The sequence below is a fragment of the Podarcis liolepis genome (genome assembly GCF_965112155.1).
Source record: "Podarcis liolepis genome assembly, chromosome: 4".
Taxonomy (NCBI): domain Eukaryota; kingdom Metazoa; phylum Chordata; class Lepidosauria; order Squamata; family Lacertidae; genus Podarcis; species Podarcis liolepis.
The window spans coordinates 50,429,449-50,447,400 of record NC_139558.1 but is presented as its reverse complement, the minus strand read 5'-3'; the positions used below and the strand labels follow the sequence as shown (position 1 = coordinate 50,447,400).

Here is a 17,952-nt window from a genome sequence, read left to right as displayed (position 1 = left end):
CTACGCCCTATGTTCGCATTTATATTAACTGGGGAGAATGACCCGCACAGTGGCAACTTTTTCTTCTCGGGACAGCCCTGCTCGCTCCCCCCCCCCCGCCCCTCTTCAGAGCGCTGCCTGCTTCTCCCACGACCCGCCACTTCCTTCCTTCCGCCTCGTTCTGTCCTCCCCTTTAAAGCTTCTGATTCCTCTCGGAGGCCAGCCGCGCCACCTCGAGCCTCCCCTTTAACGCCCCGCTCCTTCCTCCGCCGGAAGCGGTCATGCTGGGTCCCGGCGATACAGGAAGCGGATGAGCCTGGCACTTGCCTTCCATCCGTGGGGGCTGCGCGCGAGGGGGGGCCCAGTTGGGGGTTTGGGAGGGGGAGGGGCAGAAGGAGGGCGCCCCCCCCCTTTTGAGGCAGCGGCGGCGAGGAGGAAGAGCAGCAGCAGCGGCGGCGGGAGAGGGCGCGCCAGGAAGGTGTGGCGGTAGCGGCGGCGGGTCCATGGCGCGGCGCGGGCGGGGGAGCCGGAGCCGGGGCTGAGCGCCCTGCCCGCCCATGGAACCCGCCCCGGCGGCGGCGGCGGCAGCAGCAGAAGTAGCAGCAGCAGCAGCAGCCGGCGAAGGCGTGTTGGCGGAGGACGACGAGGAGGTGGAGGCGCCGCCGGTCATCTACACCATGGAGAACAAGCCCATCGTCACCTGTGAGTGACCCGGGAGTCGAGGAGGGGAAGGCAGGCAGGTGGGCGGGGGGCCGCCCCCCACAACGAAACCCCCGGGAGGGAGGGCTTGATGCTTTCCTGCAGGGCTCGGTGGGGTTCGCCTCTGGCGGGCCCTTTCTCTTAACTCCGCTTCTGCAAGACCTCCTGCAAACGCCGGCAGTAGGGAGAGGGAAATCCATTACCCCCCACCAAAAAAAACCCCCACTCCACCCATGTGTTCTGAGATGTGCGGCGATTGCACGTGTGTCTGGAAGACCTTCGAGCACCCAAGGGTCCTGCTGGCCACGGGAAGCTTTAGCGTATGTAGACTGCATAGCCAAGAGACAGGGCTCCCCCTCGCATCCCCGAAATGGTCTGGGATGTGCTGTGTTTGCACATGTTTTAATGTATGTGCAGACTGTTGACAGGATGGATGTGCAGGTACCCCTCGTGCATTTTTATGCTTCTTTCACACCTTGCACTGGGTGGTGGTTCTCCCCTCCCCATTCTCCCAAATGTAAGGAGAGAAAAAGGGGAGTCAACCCAAGTTGCTGTGTCTGTGACTAAGCTGGGTTTTCAAACCTCAGGTTCAAGTAGTGTGTCTTAGTTGTTTGGTGTGGAGAGCTCGGAGCTACAAACATTTCGTATATAGTCTTCTGTTACATATTAGCCAGTGGCTTAATTGTCCTTGCTCTCCTAATGAATTAGGTGGGGCCCTGCGAAATGCTTGAAGCTGTCTAAAGTGTCTAATTAAGTAGGTTGCTCTGTGGCATAGTTAAAGAAGTAGCAATAAATACTATAAACAATGTAAATTGTATGTTAAAGAAAATTTCTGCTGTTTCCTTCCAGCCTGATTTTAAAAACAAAACCCAAAATCAAATTGTTGTAAGGAGATGTTAATAGGCTTGTGTCTTTGGGGACATGCATCAGAGTAAACAACAATGAAAGCATGGCTGTGTGGACATGTGATGCGGCCTTTGATCAAGCCACAGTTCTTCAGCCTCAGTTTTGCAAATATAGAGAGAAGATAGCATTATTCTCCTTCACATGATGTGTTTGAGGGTATATGCAGTTAAGTTGTATATTGCTTATGTTAAATAAGAAGAGTGGTGATAATGTGTGCAGGGTGTATTGGGAGGAGTACTGATCTATTTGGGTATGGGCCAGTAAGTGACTGACTTTCTGGTAGATGTGTTTAAGATCATGCAGAAGGTTTTTTTTAGTACTGTGATGTCTCTCTTAACCCAGATGTTTTGCAGTACTAAAAACATAAAGGTAAAGGTAAAGGTACCCCTGCCCGTACGGGCCAGTCTTGACAGACTCTAGGGTTGTGCGCCCATCTCACTCAAGAGGCCGGGGGCCACTGCTGTCCGGAGACACTTCCGGGTCACGTGGCCAGTGTGACATCGCTGCTCTGGCGAGCCAGAGCCGCACACGGAACGCCGTTTACCTTCCCGCTAGTAAGCGGTCCCTATTTATCTACTTGCACCCGGGGGTGCTTTTGAACTGCTAGGTTGGCAGGCACTGGGACCGAACAACGGGAGCGCACCCCACTGCGGGGATTCGAACTGCCGACCTTTCGATCGGCAAGCCCTAGGCGCTGAGGCTTTTACCCACAGCGCCACCCGCGTCCCACTAAAAACATAGTGGTGTTTTTCCCCCCTTTAAAAAAAAAAAAATTCCATAAAACAACTGAACAGTTAACATCTACAGGGGGGCTTCAGCTAAGTTTATTCAGAGTAACCCCACTGAAATGAATGGCCTAACTTAGTCATGTTAAATAATTTCAGTGGTTCTACTCTGAACATAACTTAGTTGAATACAAACCCCAGATTATCTAACTCAAGAGTCGAACCAGATTGTTATGGGAAAAGTAGATTAAAGGTGATCAACCCCAGAGTCGGTCACGACTGGACCTAATGGTCAGGGGTTCCGTTACCTTTTTAGTTATTAGCAGAGAGCACTCTAGTTATTTATTATAGATATATTAGCATTACAGTGGTACCTCGGGTTAAGTACTTAATCCGTTCTGGAGGTCCGTTCTTAACCTGAAACTGTTCTTAACCTGAAGCACCACTTTAGCTAATGGGGCCTCCTGCTGCCGCGCCGCCGGCGGAGCATGATTTCTGTTCTCATCCTGAAGCAAAGTTCTTAACCCGAGGTACTATTTCTGGGTTAGCCGAGTCTGTAACCTGAAGCGTATGTAACCTGAAGTGTATGTAACCCTAGGTACCACTGTATATATGTGTTTAAATGTACAAAATAAATTTGCATATATAAAATCAGCATTTATAAAACATTCTAGGGTGTTCAAAACACTATATATGTGCTATTTCAACATTTTGTGCAATGACCCTGAAAGGTAAGTAAGGATATTATTGTGCCCATATTGAAGATTGTGTGTCTTTATATGCATGTGCCTTATGCCAACTGGGAAATGTATGGCTTAGAAACATGTAATCTTAGGGATGTCCCTGCTCACTTCACCAGCTCTCAGATTATTCTTAAGTTTATATGGATTGTGGATTCAACTGTCAGTTGTAATTTCTTATGTTGTCATGCAAGCATTGTTTTCTTGAGTATGGATATAAGGTTCAACATCTATGTTTCTGTCAGATACTTGCTAATCTGCACTCCACTGTATTGCAGATCACCTTTTAATAAATATATATTTTAGCACTTTTAAAAAGGTTGCTTTTTTCACATTTCTGGTGTATACTAATGATAGTAAAGCTGATAGTTGGAGGCTGCAATCTTATGCACACTTCTGTAGATGTAAGCTCTGTTGAAGTCACTGGGACTTACTTCTGAGTAAACATGCATACAATTACATTGAAAATCGGACTTCACTGCTTTCTGTGAAGTAAGTATTAACCACTTTGTTCTTTGGTTCTGAAAATGTTTTTCATACGTCTCATTTAATTTGAGATTTTAATTGAACATTGAGTCTAATAGGGCTTACTCCCAATTAAGTGATCACAGGATTGTGCTATAACTACTTTTTACATGAACGCAGCTTCAGAACTTGGGTAACTTCCTGGACCAGCAGGATACTTCTCAAATCTCATCATGTTTTAACTCTTGGCACCAGAGATTATGATTCATTTTATAAGAAAGTCAATTGCTGGCAAGAGAGGGGCACTCAAATATAACTCCATCCAGAGTTTTCATCTTTCCAAATTGCCATAGTTATTATATTCAGATAAGACTGAAGGGGGAAGGTTGGATGTGAACTTTGAACCTGTCAGCAAAAGTAAAACACCGAGCAGTAACAGTTTTAAAACTTCAGACCGACATCAACAATGGAAGGCAGACTGAAATAAAAAAGGTATTTATGGCCCATTTAAAAGAGGCTGAAGAAGCTGGCAAATAGGGGTTGGTTCATTCCATGAGGTGGCGTTTCACAGCAGTGAAGTTTAATCTTGACTGTGGGTCTGCAATAAAGGGCTCTGTGGCCAGTTTTAGAGGTTGTATATGTAGTCCTTCAAACAATCTGGTCTCAAACCATTTGGGCTTTAAAGGGAATAACCACTTTAGTAGAAGAGGTGCAACTGCCAAATCAGACGAAACTAGTAAAGGCTGTCCTAGGAACAATGCAACCTGCACTGCCATAGATAATATAGAATTTGAGAGGAGCTCCCAAGCTGTATGTTTGGCCTTCAGGAGGAGTGCAATACCATCCATGATTAGTTATGTTTAGGCAACGACCATTTTGCATGAGACTGCTGACGCGTGTGCTGCTTTCGACCCCGGAATGGGGCGGGGGCAGAACAGACTTAAACACAACGGCTGACTTGTGCATTGACTTGGAACGCATCTCCTGTTCAAATGGGGAGTTGCCTGTACTTCACCTAGATCAGAAGATTTATATTCCCACAGTTCCTCTGTCTAATCGCAGCTTGCTCTCATCCATCACACTTCCAGACACCTTATACTGCTTCCCTGGGACCAGCAGATGCAAATGAGAGCCGGAGCTGTGTTGATTAAGACAGGACAGGGATTCTTCAGCTAGTATACCCCAATTTTTCCATATTGCAAGGGGATTAGTAGGTGATCTGTGGCTATAGGAATTCTCTGCATTCCTTGGGGTGACTATGGGAACTGAAGGACTATGGCTAGGGTTTTGGCAGTCTGTTTCTTACCTGTGAGCATGCTTTGCCTTGGAGTTCTAGTTGCAACTTGGGAGTTTTTGGTGAGTGTTTGTTTTTGTTCTGAAGTGGAGTAACTGTAAGAGGTCTGAGATCATAAGTGTTATCCATTTGCTCTTTCCTGGATGCTTGGGTGTCAGCCTTGGCTGTTTGTTATTTTGTCTAAAGTACTTTCTTTGTATAGTGTCATTACACCACTGTTCCCATCACCAAGTTTCCCTTAGCCTCTTGTATGCTAACAGTTCTGAAATCCATAGACATAGCCCATGCCACTCATCTTAATAGGTTGGGATGTACACCTTTGTTTACTCTAGCATTTAAATATTTATTGCTTGTGGCTATAGACCATTCCAAGAGTATCCTATACAGTACTCTCATTGTGTGAGAGAGGATAGTATAATGTGGCTCTCCATTCACTCCAGTGAGAATGTTTTTATTTATACTAGCTTTGTAGGTCTAACTATGCTAGACGAGGATGCAGGAACAGTGCTTGAGCTTCAGGATTAAACTGGACACTACTCTGATCCTCCTCCAGTATGTCTTCATCTTTACCTGTTATACTGTGCTGACTTAACAGTATTGTAATATCACCAGTGTTCGACGTTTGCCAGGCATGGAGTGGGTTCAATTGCAACTACATGGAGATATCTAGATGCCAGGTTGGCAACTGACATCTCTATCAAGCCAGCTGATTCGTACACAGTCCTCCGTAATCACATCAAGGAAAGTAAGTGCAGGGCTGACTACAGATATATTTGAATGTGCTGCTGACTTTCCACAGACCACCCAAATGGAACTCACAAACCATAGTTTAAAAACTTCTGCCTTAGTCTGTAGGTAATATCATTTCCATTTCCATTGTGTGTGTTTCTCCTTCTTGCATACTTGAACAAGTGAATTGTTTGTAAGAGCAAGCTACAGTCAAGCAATGTAGTTTAGATCATAGAACTGGAAGAGACCACGAGGGTCATCCAGCCCCCTGGCAAATAGACATTCCGTTGTGGCGACCATAACCTAGGTTCAAGGTGCCATTTGCCACCTAGCTTATATAACTGAGTTTCTAACACAGAATGTCATTATGCTATCACAACTTCACAGTGGTGGTGTAACTTGGAGTAATGCCAGCACAAGAGATTTCATATTAATTCCATTGTCATCTAGGCAGTATAACTCAAGGACTAGGTTGCACTGTTAATCTGTTGAGAATATTAAAATTATTTGGTTTGTGAAGTTTCTCACTATAAGTAATCTGTTTGAATTACAAATACATGTTGGAAGTGCAATCCTGAGTACCTACAGCAAGAGCTAAACTAAATTTGTCTTGTTTTAATATCATGCCCTAGATTGTGTCCATTCTATCCCATTGTTTAAACTGAGAAATGTAAGTTGGAAATACTGCAGTTCTCTTTCGGCTAGTTTGATAAAACCAAACACCTTGGGTATAATTTTTCAGAGAAAGAAGTTCTGCCTTTGTAGCATTTTATTATTTGAAAAGTTCTAAAATTGGTAACCAAAAAATGTTTAGATCCATCAGAACATTAGTTTGGCTGTGTAAGTGGAGTTAATGTTTTTCTGTTGCATGCTGAACTCTGTAAATATGTTTGCTACAGTGTAGCATGTTCTGGTGAATTCTGAATGATAACAGTTTAGTTATTGTGAATTCCAAATACAGTGTGTACAGCGACAAATTCCAGAAGAGCAACTATGTTAATTTTGCAATAAAAAAGAAAATAAGTATTGGTGTCTGTTTGTGAACATTCATAGTCAAGAGTCAGTGGTTTCATTTGCATGTAAGGCAAAGCCACCTGTGCTAAAACATGCATGAGTATAGTTTGTGTTTTTGTATAGTTTTTAGCAAATAAATTTGACAGGCTGACACTAGTCGAAGTTAGGCAGATTAGATTGTGTGTGTGTGGTGGCAGCATGTTGGTGCTACCTTGCTCCACCCTTAGTTGAGAGGGGGAACAAACCACACAGTGACCAGCCCAGTCTCAACCAGCACTTGTGGTTGGTTTCTCTCAAATAAACCACAATTGGGAAGCTAAGAACAAACATTGGCTTCAGATCAAGAGAAATAAACCACAAGTGTTGGTTTGGACAAAACACTAAGCCAGCCATTCTGTGATTTGTTTCTCTCTTCAAGGAAAGGAGAAATGCTTGAGCTGTGTGCATTAGTTAATTTGTTAACAGTGGCCAGCATTGTGTCTGAATGCAGTTAGTTTCTGAGAATGAAACGTACTGAGAAGTGGAATACAAGTTTAACTCATGTTTATGCACAAATGGGAGAAAAAACAATTTGAGAAGGTGGAAATAAAACTAAATAGGAATGCAAATATTTTCTAGGGTTGTTGTAGGTAATTTGAAATTACAAAAGTGTTCAGTCAACTCCACAGGTTGGCTGGTGTATGTTTTCCCTGGGTCCAAGTCTAGTTTCCCCCCCAGTTTACTTCTGTTGTAGGTTTATGAGTTGTAAGTCATTCAGGTGTGTGTATTAAATTTCAGTGAGGACTGGGTCATGTTTGGTCCCATAAGATATTGTGTTCCTTGGAAGCTCATGTTCTCTGAAGTTTGGAGAGAATTGTCGAGTGCCCTTGCCAGGAATTCTTCCCTTGCACTAGGAGACTGCTGTCCTGGTGTAGGGGTTGTGTGGCAGTCTGGCAGACTTTTTGGCATGGAAAATGTTACCTGAAGCAAAAATGCTTGAAAGCCACTAGAGAGTGACATGTGTGCTGTATTCCAGCTGGTAACTGAAGGAATGTATTTCCGTTATTAAACCTAAGGTTAAACAACAATACAGTGGTACCTCGGGTTACATACGCTTCAGGTTACAGACTCCGCTAACCCAGAAATAGTACCTCGGGTTAAGAACTTTGCTTCAGGATGAGAACAGAAATCGTGCCCCGGCGGCGTGGTGGCAGCAGGAGGCCCCATTAGCTAAAGTGGTGCTTCAGGTTAAGAACAGTTTCAGGTTAAGGAATTAAGTACTTAACCCGAGGTACCACTGTATAGTCTGTGCTTGAAGATGAACAACCTTATATACTGTAACGTAAAAAGAAAAAAAAAGGGGAGTGAAGACACAAGCAATCAGATGATTGCATCCTTGTTTTCATGGATGCTGCATTCTGGGTTATAGTGCATGTACGTTCCGCCTCCGCCCACTCCCAGGACTGAAAACGGTGTGCACATCAGCAGGCGCACGTGCCTTGAACACACACAAAGTGGGAGTTGCATGTACTAAGTAGAGCCAGGAGAAGAAACTTTAGTTCTGTTTGGGGTTTTGCGCCATTGGTTCATCTCTTAATTTTATGTTCAAAGCTATTTGCCATTCACTAAATAGTTGAACCATTGGTGTCCAGAAAGTTAATTTATTGTACAAGCTCAGATTAGCACTGAAGGTAAAGTAGAAATAAATGAAACCCTGTTGAAATTCCAGTCAAGGGGTTATACGATAGCAATGGGGTCATGAACAGTTCTACCAAACACTGTCCTGTATCTGAACTGGAAGAGCTGCGGCTGAAACTTAAAATGTGGCAGCTTTGAAATGAATGAAAGTTAGGACCAAACAAAGAGGCACAATGCTGGCTTTAAATGTAGGTACGCTCATTTACCACCCACTATAGTAGTAATTTTTGAGTACACATTCAGAAGAAATATTTCAAATTCCTAGATGCTACTACTAAATTGTACAAGCTCAACATTAGCCTATTTGAATTCTTCAGTTTGGTGTGAACCTAGTGTAATGTTTTCTCACTGGGAGTGCTTCTGGAATGCTGTTTCTTGCATGCAAGTCTTTGCTGGAAAAATCTATGTGGCCTTTTACTTCCCTGTGGGTTTGCTCATGAGAGTCTTTCCAAAAACACTCCCTTGGAAGAAAATCTTAGAATCTACTCTTAGCGTACTGTTCAAAAGTTTAAAACTCAGATTTTTAGCAAGTTATGTAAGCCGGCAAAGGCAGAGATTTGTCCTAGTGGGCCTGTTCAGATATTAGATGTTGGAAAATTACAGACACGAAAACATTGATTTCTGATTACATAAACTCATAGAGTGGATTCTTTTTGAGCACCCCAGGATGTTGATTCTGTTACAGCCATGCTGTGTCTGCTGGATTTGTCTTATTAACTTTGTTGTGTCCTATGAGAAAATTTATCTGAGTTATTTTCTGTGTGTCAGTTTATTGCCTGCTAGTAAAACAGAATATTTTTTTAAAATGCATCTTTCTTAATTTATAATTTATTATGCTGTTTTTGTATCATGATCCTCCTCCAAACAGGAGCACAGGGTGACTAATGACATAAAGCTATATAGCAATACATTGAATAAAACAATACAGAATTGAAATAACTTACAGAGCTTAGCAGCAATAGTCAACCACCTCAGCTGCTCCAAGAGATGGGCATGGCAACTCATGGAATCTTTGGCAGACCTGAACAAGAATCCAATAATTTTGCACATTCCCTCTGGAATGGAATGCTTGGTTAAATGTTAATGGGATGATGATCCATGCTGTTCTGTTGTTCAGATTGTTCCTTTACATTTGGCATGATTTGATGACTTTCCATGAAAGTTAATTGTCAGCACGTAACATTGGCTTGGTAAGTTCACATGCCCACTTTCACAGTGTAAAGAGACTATGAAACTGACTTGCCAACTGAATGTGAGCTTGTGTGGAGCAGTAAATCTGAAAACTCAGACGTTTTGAGTTTTGGATCCAGTTGAAAGGCTGAAAAGAGATCACTGGTTGGCAAAAGCAGTTCGGGGGATTTAGGGTGTGGCAGCTCAGAGGCAAGTATTTCCTGCTGTTTTTCTTGCTTCTCCAGCCTTGTAATACCTGCTCAGTTGTTCCTATGTACATAAATCGAATTGTACAGATATAAGTTTCCAGTAATCATCCAAAAGGAACAGACTGCTTCTTTGGAATTTGCTTTGCTTGGGGATGTGAATAGAATGAAACTGTATGCTTGGTTCATTCATAAAAACCTTTAAACAATGGTTGGCCTCATGCTAGAAGCCTCTTGCTATATTGTGAACAAGTTATCCCATAGGCAGTTCCTAGCTTCTCCTAGAGTCCTCTGGATTTTTAAATTGAAAATTTCAGTCCTCAGCCTTCACTACACCAGTGGAGTAAAGTTGATACTAAATAGGTAAATTTTATATTTAAAGACAGAAGCCACATGCAATGATAGTATACCATGAACAGAAGCAGAGCACTGCTTGCAGAAGATTCCGCAGTGCAGAATACTGGAGGAAGAACATCCAGCACTCCTATTATGTAGGGGTGCTGCTTCTTCATCACACATCACACTTATTATAAGATCATTTGTTCTGAAAGGACCAGTTACAATAAGCAGGAGGAGGCAGGAGAGTGGCTGCTAGGCACATATCCTGGCTTGCCCCTGCATAACAGATGACACTACTGGTAGTCTATTTATTTTACAGTGTCAATGCAGTAAGCCTCAATTTACACAGTGTGGGTTATATTCTGGGATTCATGCCTAAAAAAATATTATTATTATTAAAGCCAAAATTGTATATAGTCGAAACACATTGGATGTAGTGGCAGGTATAATTGCCAAAGTCTCCCCCCCCCCCCAGATACCCACTCCCATCCAACCCCCTTTTAATTCTTTTAATTCTTCCAAGCACATAGAGCTGAATGCACACAAGTTAAATGTGCATAAGTTGCAGGCTTACTGTGTGCCACCTTTTCAGGAGCTTTTCTTATGAGAAATGTATTTGGTGCAAGAATACCCGTGAGTATCCCACGTGTTTGGTGTAAGATTTTTCTCCGTTGCCTCCAGTTAGACATCTTGTCCCTAGAAACTGAGAACATACATTTCTCTTATTAATCTGATGTGGGACAACAATTAGCTGTTAAGCTACTATATGAGAGAAGGTCGGTCCAGGAACCATAGACTTAACATTGAAATTGAAACGGCCTCTATAAACCAAAATTCCCATTTGAGATTTTCACATTGCACAAATAAAGTGCCAAATATAGAACACTCAAGTATACAGGGGTGATAAGAAGAGACTGTGGAGGAATGCTTCTCCTCTGTGTGCTGCACTTCTGCAGACTGTTCAGAAAAGGTGAAATACCAAGTTGTTGTAAACTTCTTAGGTTGAACTGTGAAATTCTTCAGGGGAATGCTAAAAATTCTATTTTTATCTGATGCTACCAATAATGTCAGGGACGCGGGTGGCGCTGTGGGTTAAACAACAGTGCCTAGGACTTGCCAATTAGAAGGTCGGCAGTTCGAATCCCCGCGACAGAGTGAGCTTCCGTTGCTCGGCCCCTGCTCCTGCCAACCTTGCAGTTTGAAAGCACGTCAAAGTACAAGTAGATAAATAGGTACCACTCCGGCGGGAAGGTAAACGGCGTTTCCGTGCACTGCTCTGGTTCGCCAGAAGCGGCTTAGTCATGCTGGCCACATGACCCGGAAGCTGTACCCCGGCTCCCTCGGCCAATAAAGCGAGATGAGCGCCACAACCCCAGAGTCAGTCACGACTGGACCTAATGGTCAGGGGTCCCTTTACCTTTACCTTTACCTTTACCTTTACCAATAATGTCAATACATAGTTTAAATCAACAGAAAATAGCTATTTCTAGGAATGTAATAGATACTGAGTGCTTTTATTTTTTATTTTTGCATTTGGAGTTCTTCTGTCTGTTCTTCTGTAAACTAGTTTTTGTGCCCTTTTTATTATTCTAAGTATGTAGATATTTTGCATGTAGTGTTGCAACATTGCCTTCACAATCACTTGCTCAGTGATCAGTTTTATAAATGTGCAAGAATGAAATTGATGATGTATGTCCTCCTTTAATGCTTTCAAATAAAGAGAAAATACCTAAAAGTAATGTTAGATCTTTTTTAGACTTCTAGCCAGTTCTGTTTCAGGTATTTTGGTCAGATAGTACTGTTTTATGTATTCATTCATAAAGAGCATCTTAAGCAACTTGCAGCCCTGAAACAATACAGTTAGTTTAAGAAAATCTAATCTTATCATTGAAAACACTAGTAGCACAAACTTACCATAAAAATAGTACAAGAAACCTAAAGCTAGTCTGCAGACTAACATTTTTCTTAACAGAGCATTAAGATGAAACAGCAACACAGTTTTCATAAAAAGCAGTGGTAAAATCAGTCATATAACACAAAAAGCAGCAGAATAAAATAAAATCCCATTAGAACCAAATACAAAAATAGTACACATTTAAAATATCAGTATAGGGCTATCAAATACTGTACTAATTTAATCTGGTCACTAAAGCCTGGTGTGTTCAGAAGGATTACGTATGATGCTTACGTTTTGGAGAGTTCTGGGGCAGCAAAACTAATGAATGCCCCTAGGGGTGCCCTGGTTGTACAGGCTAGGGACTTGATCCTCAAGCCTGATTATGACCAAATTTCAAATAACATATGACCTAGCTACCACATCACCACAAAACTTCTAATCTATGTACCTGTTTCAAACCTGCTGTGTTGAAGGCCTTGCAAACCCAGGCACACCTGAGTCCTGAGGCATGTTGGTGGCGGCAGCAATTGCAGCGCTCCCTGCTAGGGTGAGAGCTTCCTGGGCTTGCTGGTTGAACTATAACAAGACTATAACTATAACTATAACTACCCTCCAGATGCTGTTGGACTCCAGCTTCCATTATCGCTGACCATTGGCTGTGCAGCTTGTGGCTGATAGGTGGGAGTTCAGCAACATCTGGAGTTGTCTACTCTGCTATATATTATTACTTGTTTCTGTTCTATTGCAAATGTAAATATATTTGACTGCTGAAATCTCTTCCCCTCCTCCTCCGGTGACTAACACATAGTGGCCCGCATCCAGAGTTCCTGTGAATGTAATTTGCTTACCGGAACCTACTGCTAGAGGAAGCAGGCAGGGAGCTGATTTTTTTGCTGATTCCTCCTTCTCCTTGCCCCCTGAAAATCTGCTCTGTAGATTTGGGGATCCCCTGTATGTCAGATAATGTGGGGGATTGATAGGGGGAATTGGAGAAAATTGCCTCCCTTTCCTCCATGGGGAGCATCCATTGGGTTACATTCCTTTCTGCAATAAACCTTTCTGTTTGCAGAACAGTAATTTGTGTGTTTCGTTATTGTCTTGTCCTCATATCAAAATGTAGGGCAAATGTCTGTTTTCTTGACATTTATAGCCGATTCCCAGTGTATGCACCGTGAGCAAAGTACACTTGATGTATCATAACAGCTTTAAGAGTCCTTCTGGATCAGACCATCTTGCCAGCATTTTGATTCTCACCAGGGCTTGGCAATATCAGGATTTCAACATCATGATATATCACCAGCTATATAGCAATATAGCTATAGCAATACAGCAATATATCATGATGTCTGAAAATAAGGAGGGAGAAGGAATTAAGGTGGGGAAGCAGCAGCAGCAGCAGCAGCTGAGTGTTGATTCCTAGATTTGTATTGCTCTGTCCATATCAGCCCTGCAATAGCCAGGCAGCGACACCATAGGGTTCATTGCTCCTGTTGTGCATACCAGTGTTAGAAACTCGGATATATAAGCTAGGCACCAAAATGGTTAAACAACAGTTACAGTTGCCAAAACGGAATGTCTAGTTGCCATTTCTCGGCAAGATATCTCTATAAAGTTGCATTCTTCAAATGATTTACTCACTGTGATTGATTATCAGTTTAACATCGGGTTAGTTCAGATGGCAACCTTGAGCCAGGTTAAGAATTTTGAGAACTTAAAGGAGAAAAGTCACTTATCCAGGAACAGTCCACCTATATATTGGCCTATTCCTACCTTTTTTCTTAATGCTGACTACTGCTGCTCAGGCTGCTCAGAAAAAGAGTTTTAGAAATTCATTCTGATTGTACAGATAAAATATAACTGATAGAATTCTACAGGATGGGTTATTAATGTGTGAAAACAGTCCCCAGGCATCTTCACTTGGTTGAAAGTGGTTGAAAGCCAGGTGCAAAATGCACCTGGTATCGGACTGATTTCGAACACTGCTTTCAATGAGTGTAATTCAGATGGGAATGCTAGTGAATTTGTTTATACCATGCGCCTCTTCCGGTACCCTCTACTACTGAACTGAGCTATGTTGATGGTGGTAGGAATAATGATGGTGGGCCCAGCTAGAGAACTGGCATTTGCCAAAGTTTGCCGTGGGTTTAGGAGGGGCGGGGTTGGTGGAGTGATACCATCTCAAAGCAAGAATAAGAAACTAATCAGGCATCTCACATCCTCTCCTGCCAGTAAGTGGTGATGGCCATAGCAACTGGGTCTAAGGGAAATGTTGAGAAGCCTGAGGTAATGTGTTCCAGTAAGGAACCACTCACATACGTGTGTTACACTGATAGGTTGTATACCAGCACTTTGCTGCTTCACAGCAAAAGGGAACTAGCTTTGATTGCATAAGACCTCAAGTGTCACATGGTGACCTCCAAACCCATATTGGGAACATGCGGCAGTTTATTACTCTATGGAAAAGTCCCCCATGCACTTGGGGAATATGTCTAATGCTTTTTAGTAATGTTTTTTAAATGAGATGTTTTTAAAGACTCCCATAGAAATTGTCGGGACATAATTTTAAAGCCTTAGTTGACAGTTTCATCCATATCTGCAAATAGCTGGCAAGAAAGCCCAAATTGGAAATTGTGCATTATTTGAAAATTTGAGATGCATTAATTTATTACAAGATGACTTGGGGATTATTTTAGCTGAAAAAAATGAAAGTAAACAAAAGGTGGTGGCAAAGTGTCAATCTTTGACTTGTGTTTTTGTCATGGGACTTTTAGTAGAAAATGTAGGAGCAGTTGTCAAACATGCAGCACCTGATGTTCAGTCTTTCTTAAGCTTTCCATCTTGGTGTTCTTTGCTACGGCATCTGGATTTAGTGTAAAACTGTTTGTGCAGTTAGTTCTCCAAGTTGTGTAGTTGTAACCTTCCAGCCCATAGCTCCTCCTTGGCCTCTGCCAGTAGAATAAATTATGTAGCTTATTCTATATGCATAATTTTGGAGGTTTGTTTCACACAGAGGATGTTTGCAAACCCACCTTAGGCGACATTGCTACACTTCTTTTCTGAAAAATGCTAAGTGCCACTGCCTGCTTTTCCAGCTTTGTGGTTGCCTTGTTTAGAACATCCCACTGATCACTCAGATATCTCTTTGTGCACATTCCCACTATTACAGGAAGGCCACAACTTTTATGTTAATCCTTACTTAGCATTAATGAACCTCTGTTCCCAAAGCCTAATCTGCCAGCCTTGCAAAATAACTTTGTAATCCTATCTGCCCTTTAACTGATACACAGCCACTCTGTGCTTTCTTCCTTGTTTTCTCGTCATAACCCTGTATTTTACTCCTTCCCTCCCCTACCTGTGAAAAGACTACAGTATTGGAGCACTGTTGTAATAGCTGACTTCATTATTGTTCGCTATTTATAGGTGTACTTGTAACAGAATTCTTGGGGCAGTTTACTTCGGGGAATAAGCCAAATTAAAAATTAATAACGAAAACAATAAAATATGATGTAGCTGAAAACCCAGGTAGCAGAGAGTAAAACAATTAAGAGCTAAAAGAGATTTAAAACACCCTGTGCAGGAGCTGATTTAAGAGGCCTGGTGGCAGGACTGCCCCAGCATTCTCGACTGTTTGCAGAAGGACAATGACTAGTCTCTTTAAAATCCAAGGGACTGGGCTCTTAAAAATCCAAGGGATTGCCAGAGCAGAATATTATTCTGGCATAACGTGAATCTTTTATTGGCAGAGAGTCTGAAGTATACTGATTTGGAGAATCTCTAACATGTTGGCAATGGCTCTTACTTGATAATTGCAAAGATGATAGTAAGCTGAACATTGCTGCTCCTGACAGAAACTTATTTGAAGAAGTAGTGAGATGATTATTGCACATGCATTTTATTTTCATAGGACTCATAGTCTGATGGAAAAGGAGAGCATAAATGATGTGGTATGAGAAACAGTTTTCCTATTCAGCATCCATTTCCTCCAAATCAAAGTTTTAAAAGCTATTACAGTTTTAAGTACTCTGCAAAATGTAGTTGGAAGGACAGTTTCTACTGAAAAATTACAGAGCTGATCATTTTCTACCATTACTTTTCCCAGTTATTTTAAATAATAAAAACATTAAAATTGTGCCATTAGAGCTCAAAGCCGCAGTAATTTTTTCCTGTGCCAAAATCTAGCATGTTCTGACATGATAGGCATGGTAGGATTTAGAAAACCTTTAGTGCAGCCAATTAAATATCAGTTATCAACTGATTATGATTTTACTTCATATATTAATACTGAATCTTTCTGTGTTCAGGCTTTTGTAGACAAAATGACACCATCTACGTGCAAGAGAGAAGTACAGGCTTGGAATAATTCAGAGTTACACACAAGTACAAAAATTATGCAGGGAAAAAATCCTAAGGGGTAAAAGAGCCCCTGAACATCTCCACAAAAACTCAGTTTTAAGGAGTGCTGAGAGGAGGCAAACCCTGACAACCTGGTGGAAGAGAGAGATAGAATGGAGTGCTTGGAACAGGTGGACAAAGACATTATACCGTATTTTTCGCCCCATAGGACGCACCTAGTTTTTTTGGGGGGAAATAAAGGGGAAAAATTCCCTTTATTCCCCCCCCAAAAGCAGGTCGGGGAAACAGAACCAGGTCGAGGAACAGCGGGATGGCGGCGCTGCGCCTCCCTGCTGTCCCCCGAGCTTGTGGGGCTGGCTGATGTCTGCCCCGCGTGAGGGGCGCTCTGCATCACGGCGCGCCCCCCCCCCTGCGCGGCCGGCAGGCTGCTATCCGCAGCGTGGGGAGCCTTGCTGGGAACTCCTGCAAGGCTCCCCACGCTGCGGATGTCTGCCTGGCGCGGGGGGCGCTCTGCTTCAGGGCGCCTCGCCCGCCGGGCGGCAGGCTGCTATCCGCAGCGTGGGGAGCCTTGCCGGGAACTCCTGCAAGGCTCCCCACGCTGCGGATGTCTGCCTGGTGTGGGGGGCACTCTGCTTCAGGCCGCCCCTCGCGCCGGGCAGCAGGCTGCTATCCGCAGCGTGGGGAGCCTTACCGGGAACTCCTGCAAGGCTCCCCACGCTGCGGATGTCTGCCTGGCGAGGGGGGCGCTCTGCTTCAGGGCGCCCCGCCTGCCGGGTGGCAGGCTGCTATCCGCAGCGTGGGGAGCCTTACCGGGAACTCCGGCAAGGCTCCCCACGCTGCGGATGTCTGCCTGGCGAGGGGGGCGCTCTGCTTCAGGGCGCCCCGCCTGCCGGGCGGCAGGCTGCTATCCGCAGCCTAGACATCCCTGCCGGACCTCCCGTAGGGCTGCCTAGGCTGCGGATGTGTTCCTGAAGCCTGGAGAGCGAGAGGGGTCGGTACGCACCGACCCCTCTTGCTCTCCAAGCTTCAGCAAAAGCCTGCATTCGCCCCATAGGACGCACCCAGATTTCCCCTTCATTTTTGGAGGGGAAAAAGTGCGTCCTATAGGGCGAAAAATACGGTAGATCATAGATATAGGTAACTGACTAGTAAGAACCATTCTCTGAGCTAGGAAGTGACCTATCCAATTTCGAGATGTTTCTTCTATGTGATCTTAGTTCCGGTGTTGCAGGAATCAGTATTGGCACAGTGGGATTCCCTGTGCCCTCAATACCATCCCCAAATCTGCTCTGAGGTATTGGGAGACCCCCCAGAACAGATTTACAGGGGCGCAGTGAGAGAAGAAGGGGATAATGTTCTATTACGCAAGGAGAAATCCTTACATTGATGGAACATTCACCTTAGAACTATGTAAAATACAACCCCTTGCCTTTAGATTCTTGTTCAACACCTGCCAATAGCTAAGGCATATTGTCAAAAAATGTCTAATAATTGGAACTTAAATGGATAATAGTCAGAATAATATTCAGAATTCTATATTTTTGCTTCTCAGGTGCTGGTGATCAGAATCTCTTCAGTTCTCTGTATCCAACACTTTCTCAGCAACTCCCAAGAGAGCCCATGGAATGGAGAAGGTAGTTCCACTTTTCTTCATTATATGCATTGGGCAAGGAATCAGTGCAGTGATGTACTCTAGCAGTCTCTTGACAAGACTTGAGATGAGTTTAGAAACTTAGAAGGAATAGACATTGCAAGTTTT

At 43.4% G+C, this 17,952-nt stretch overlaps 1 protein-coding gene across 1 annotated transcript in view; it reads left to right on the top strand.

The window, feature by feature from the left end:
- Positions 1-394: 394 nt before the first annotated feature.
- Positions 395-17,952, top strand: part of TRAPPC10 (trafficking protein particle complex subunit 10) — a 45,807-nt gene continuing 28,249 nt past the window's right edge. Inside the window, exons 1-2 of the mRNA XM_083498411.1 lie at positions 395-681; positions 17,746-17,827. Coding sequence (XP_083354537.1) covers positions 537-681; positions 17,746-17,827 — 227 coding nt within the window. The 5' untranslated portion in view covers positions 395-536. The remainder of the gene's footprint in view (positions 682-17,745; positions 17,828-17,952) is intronic.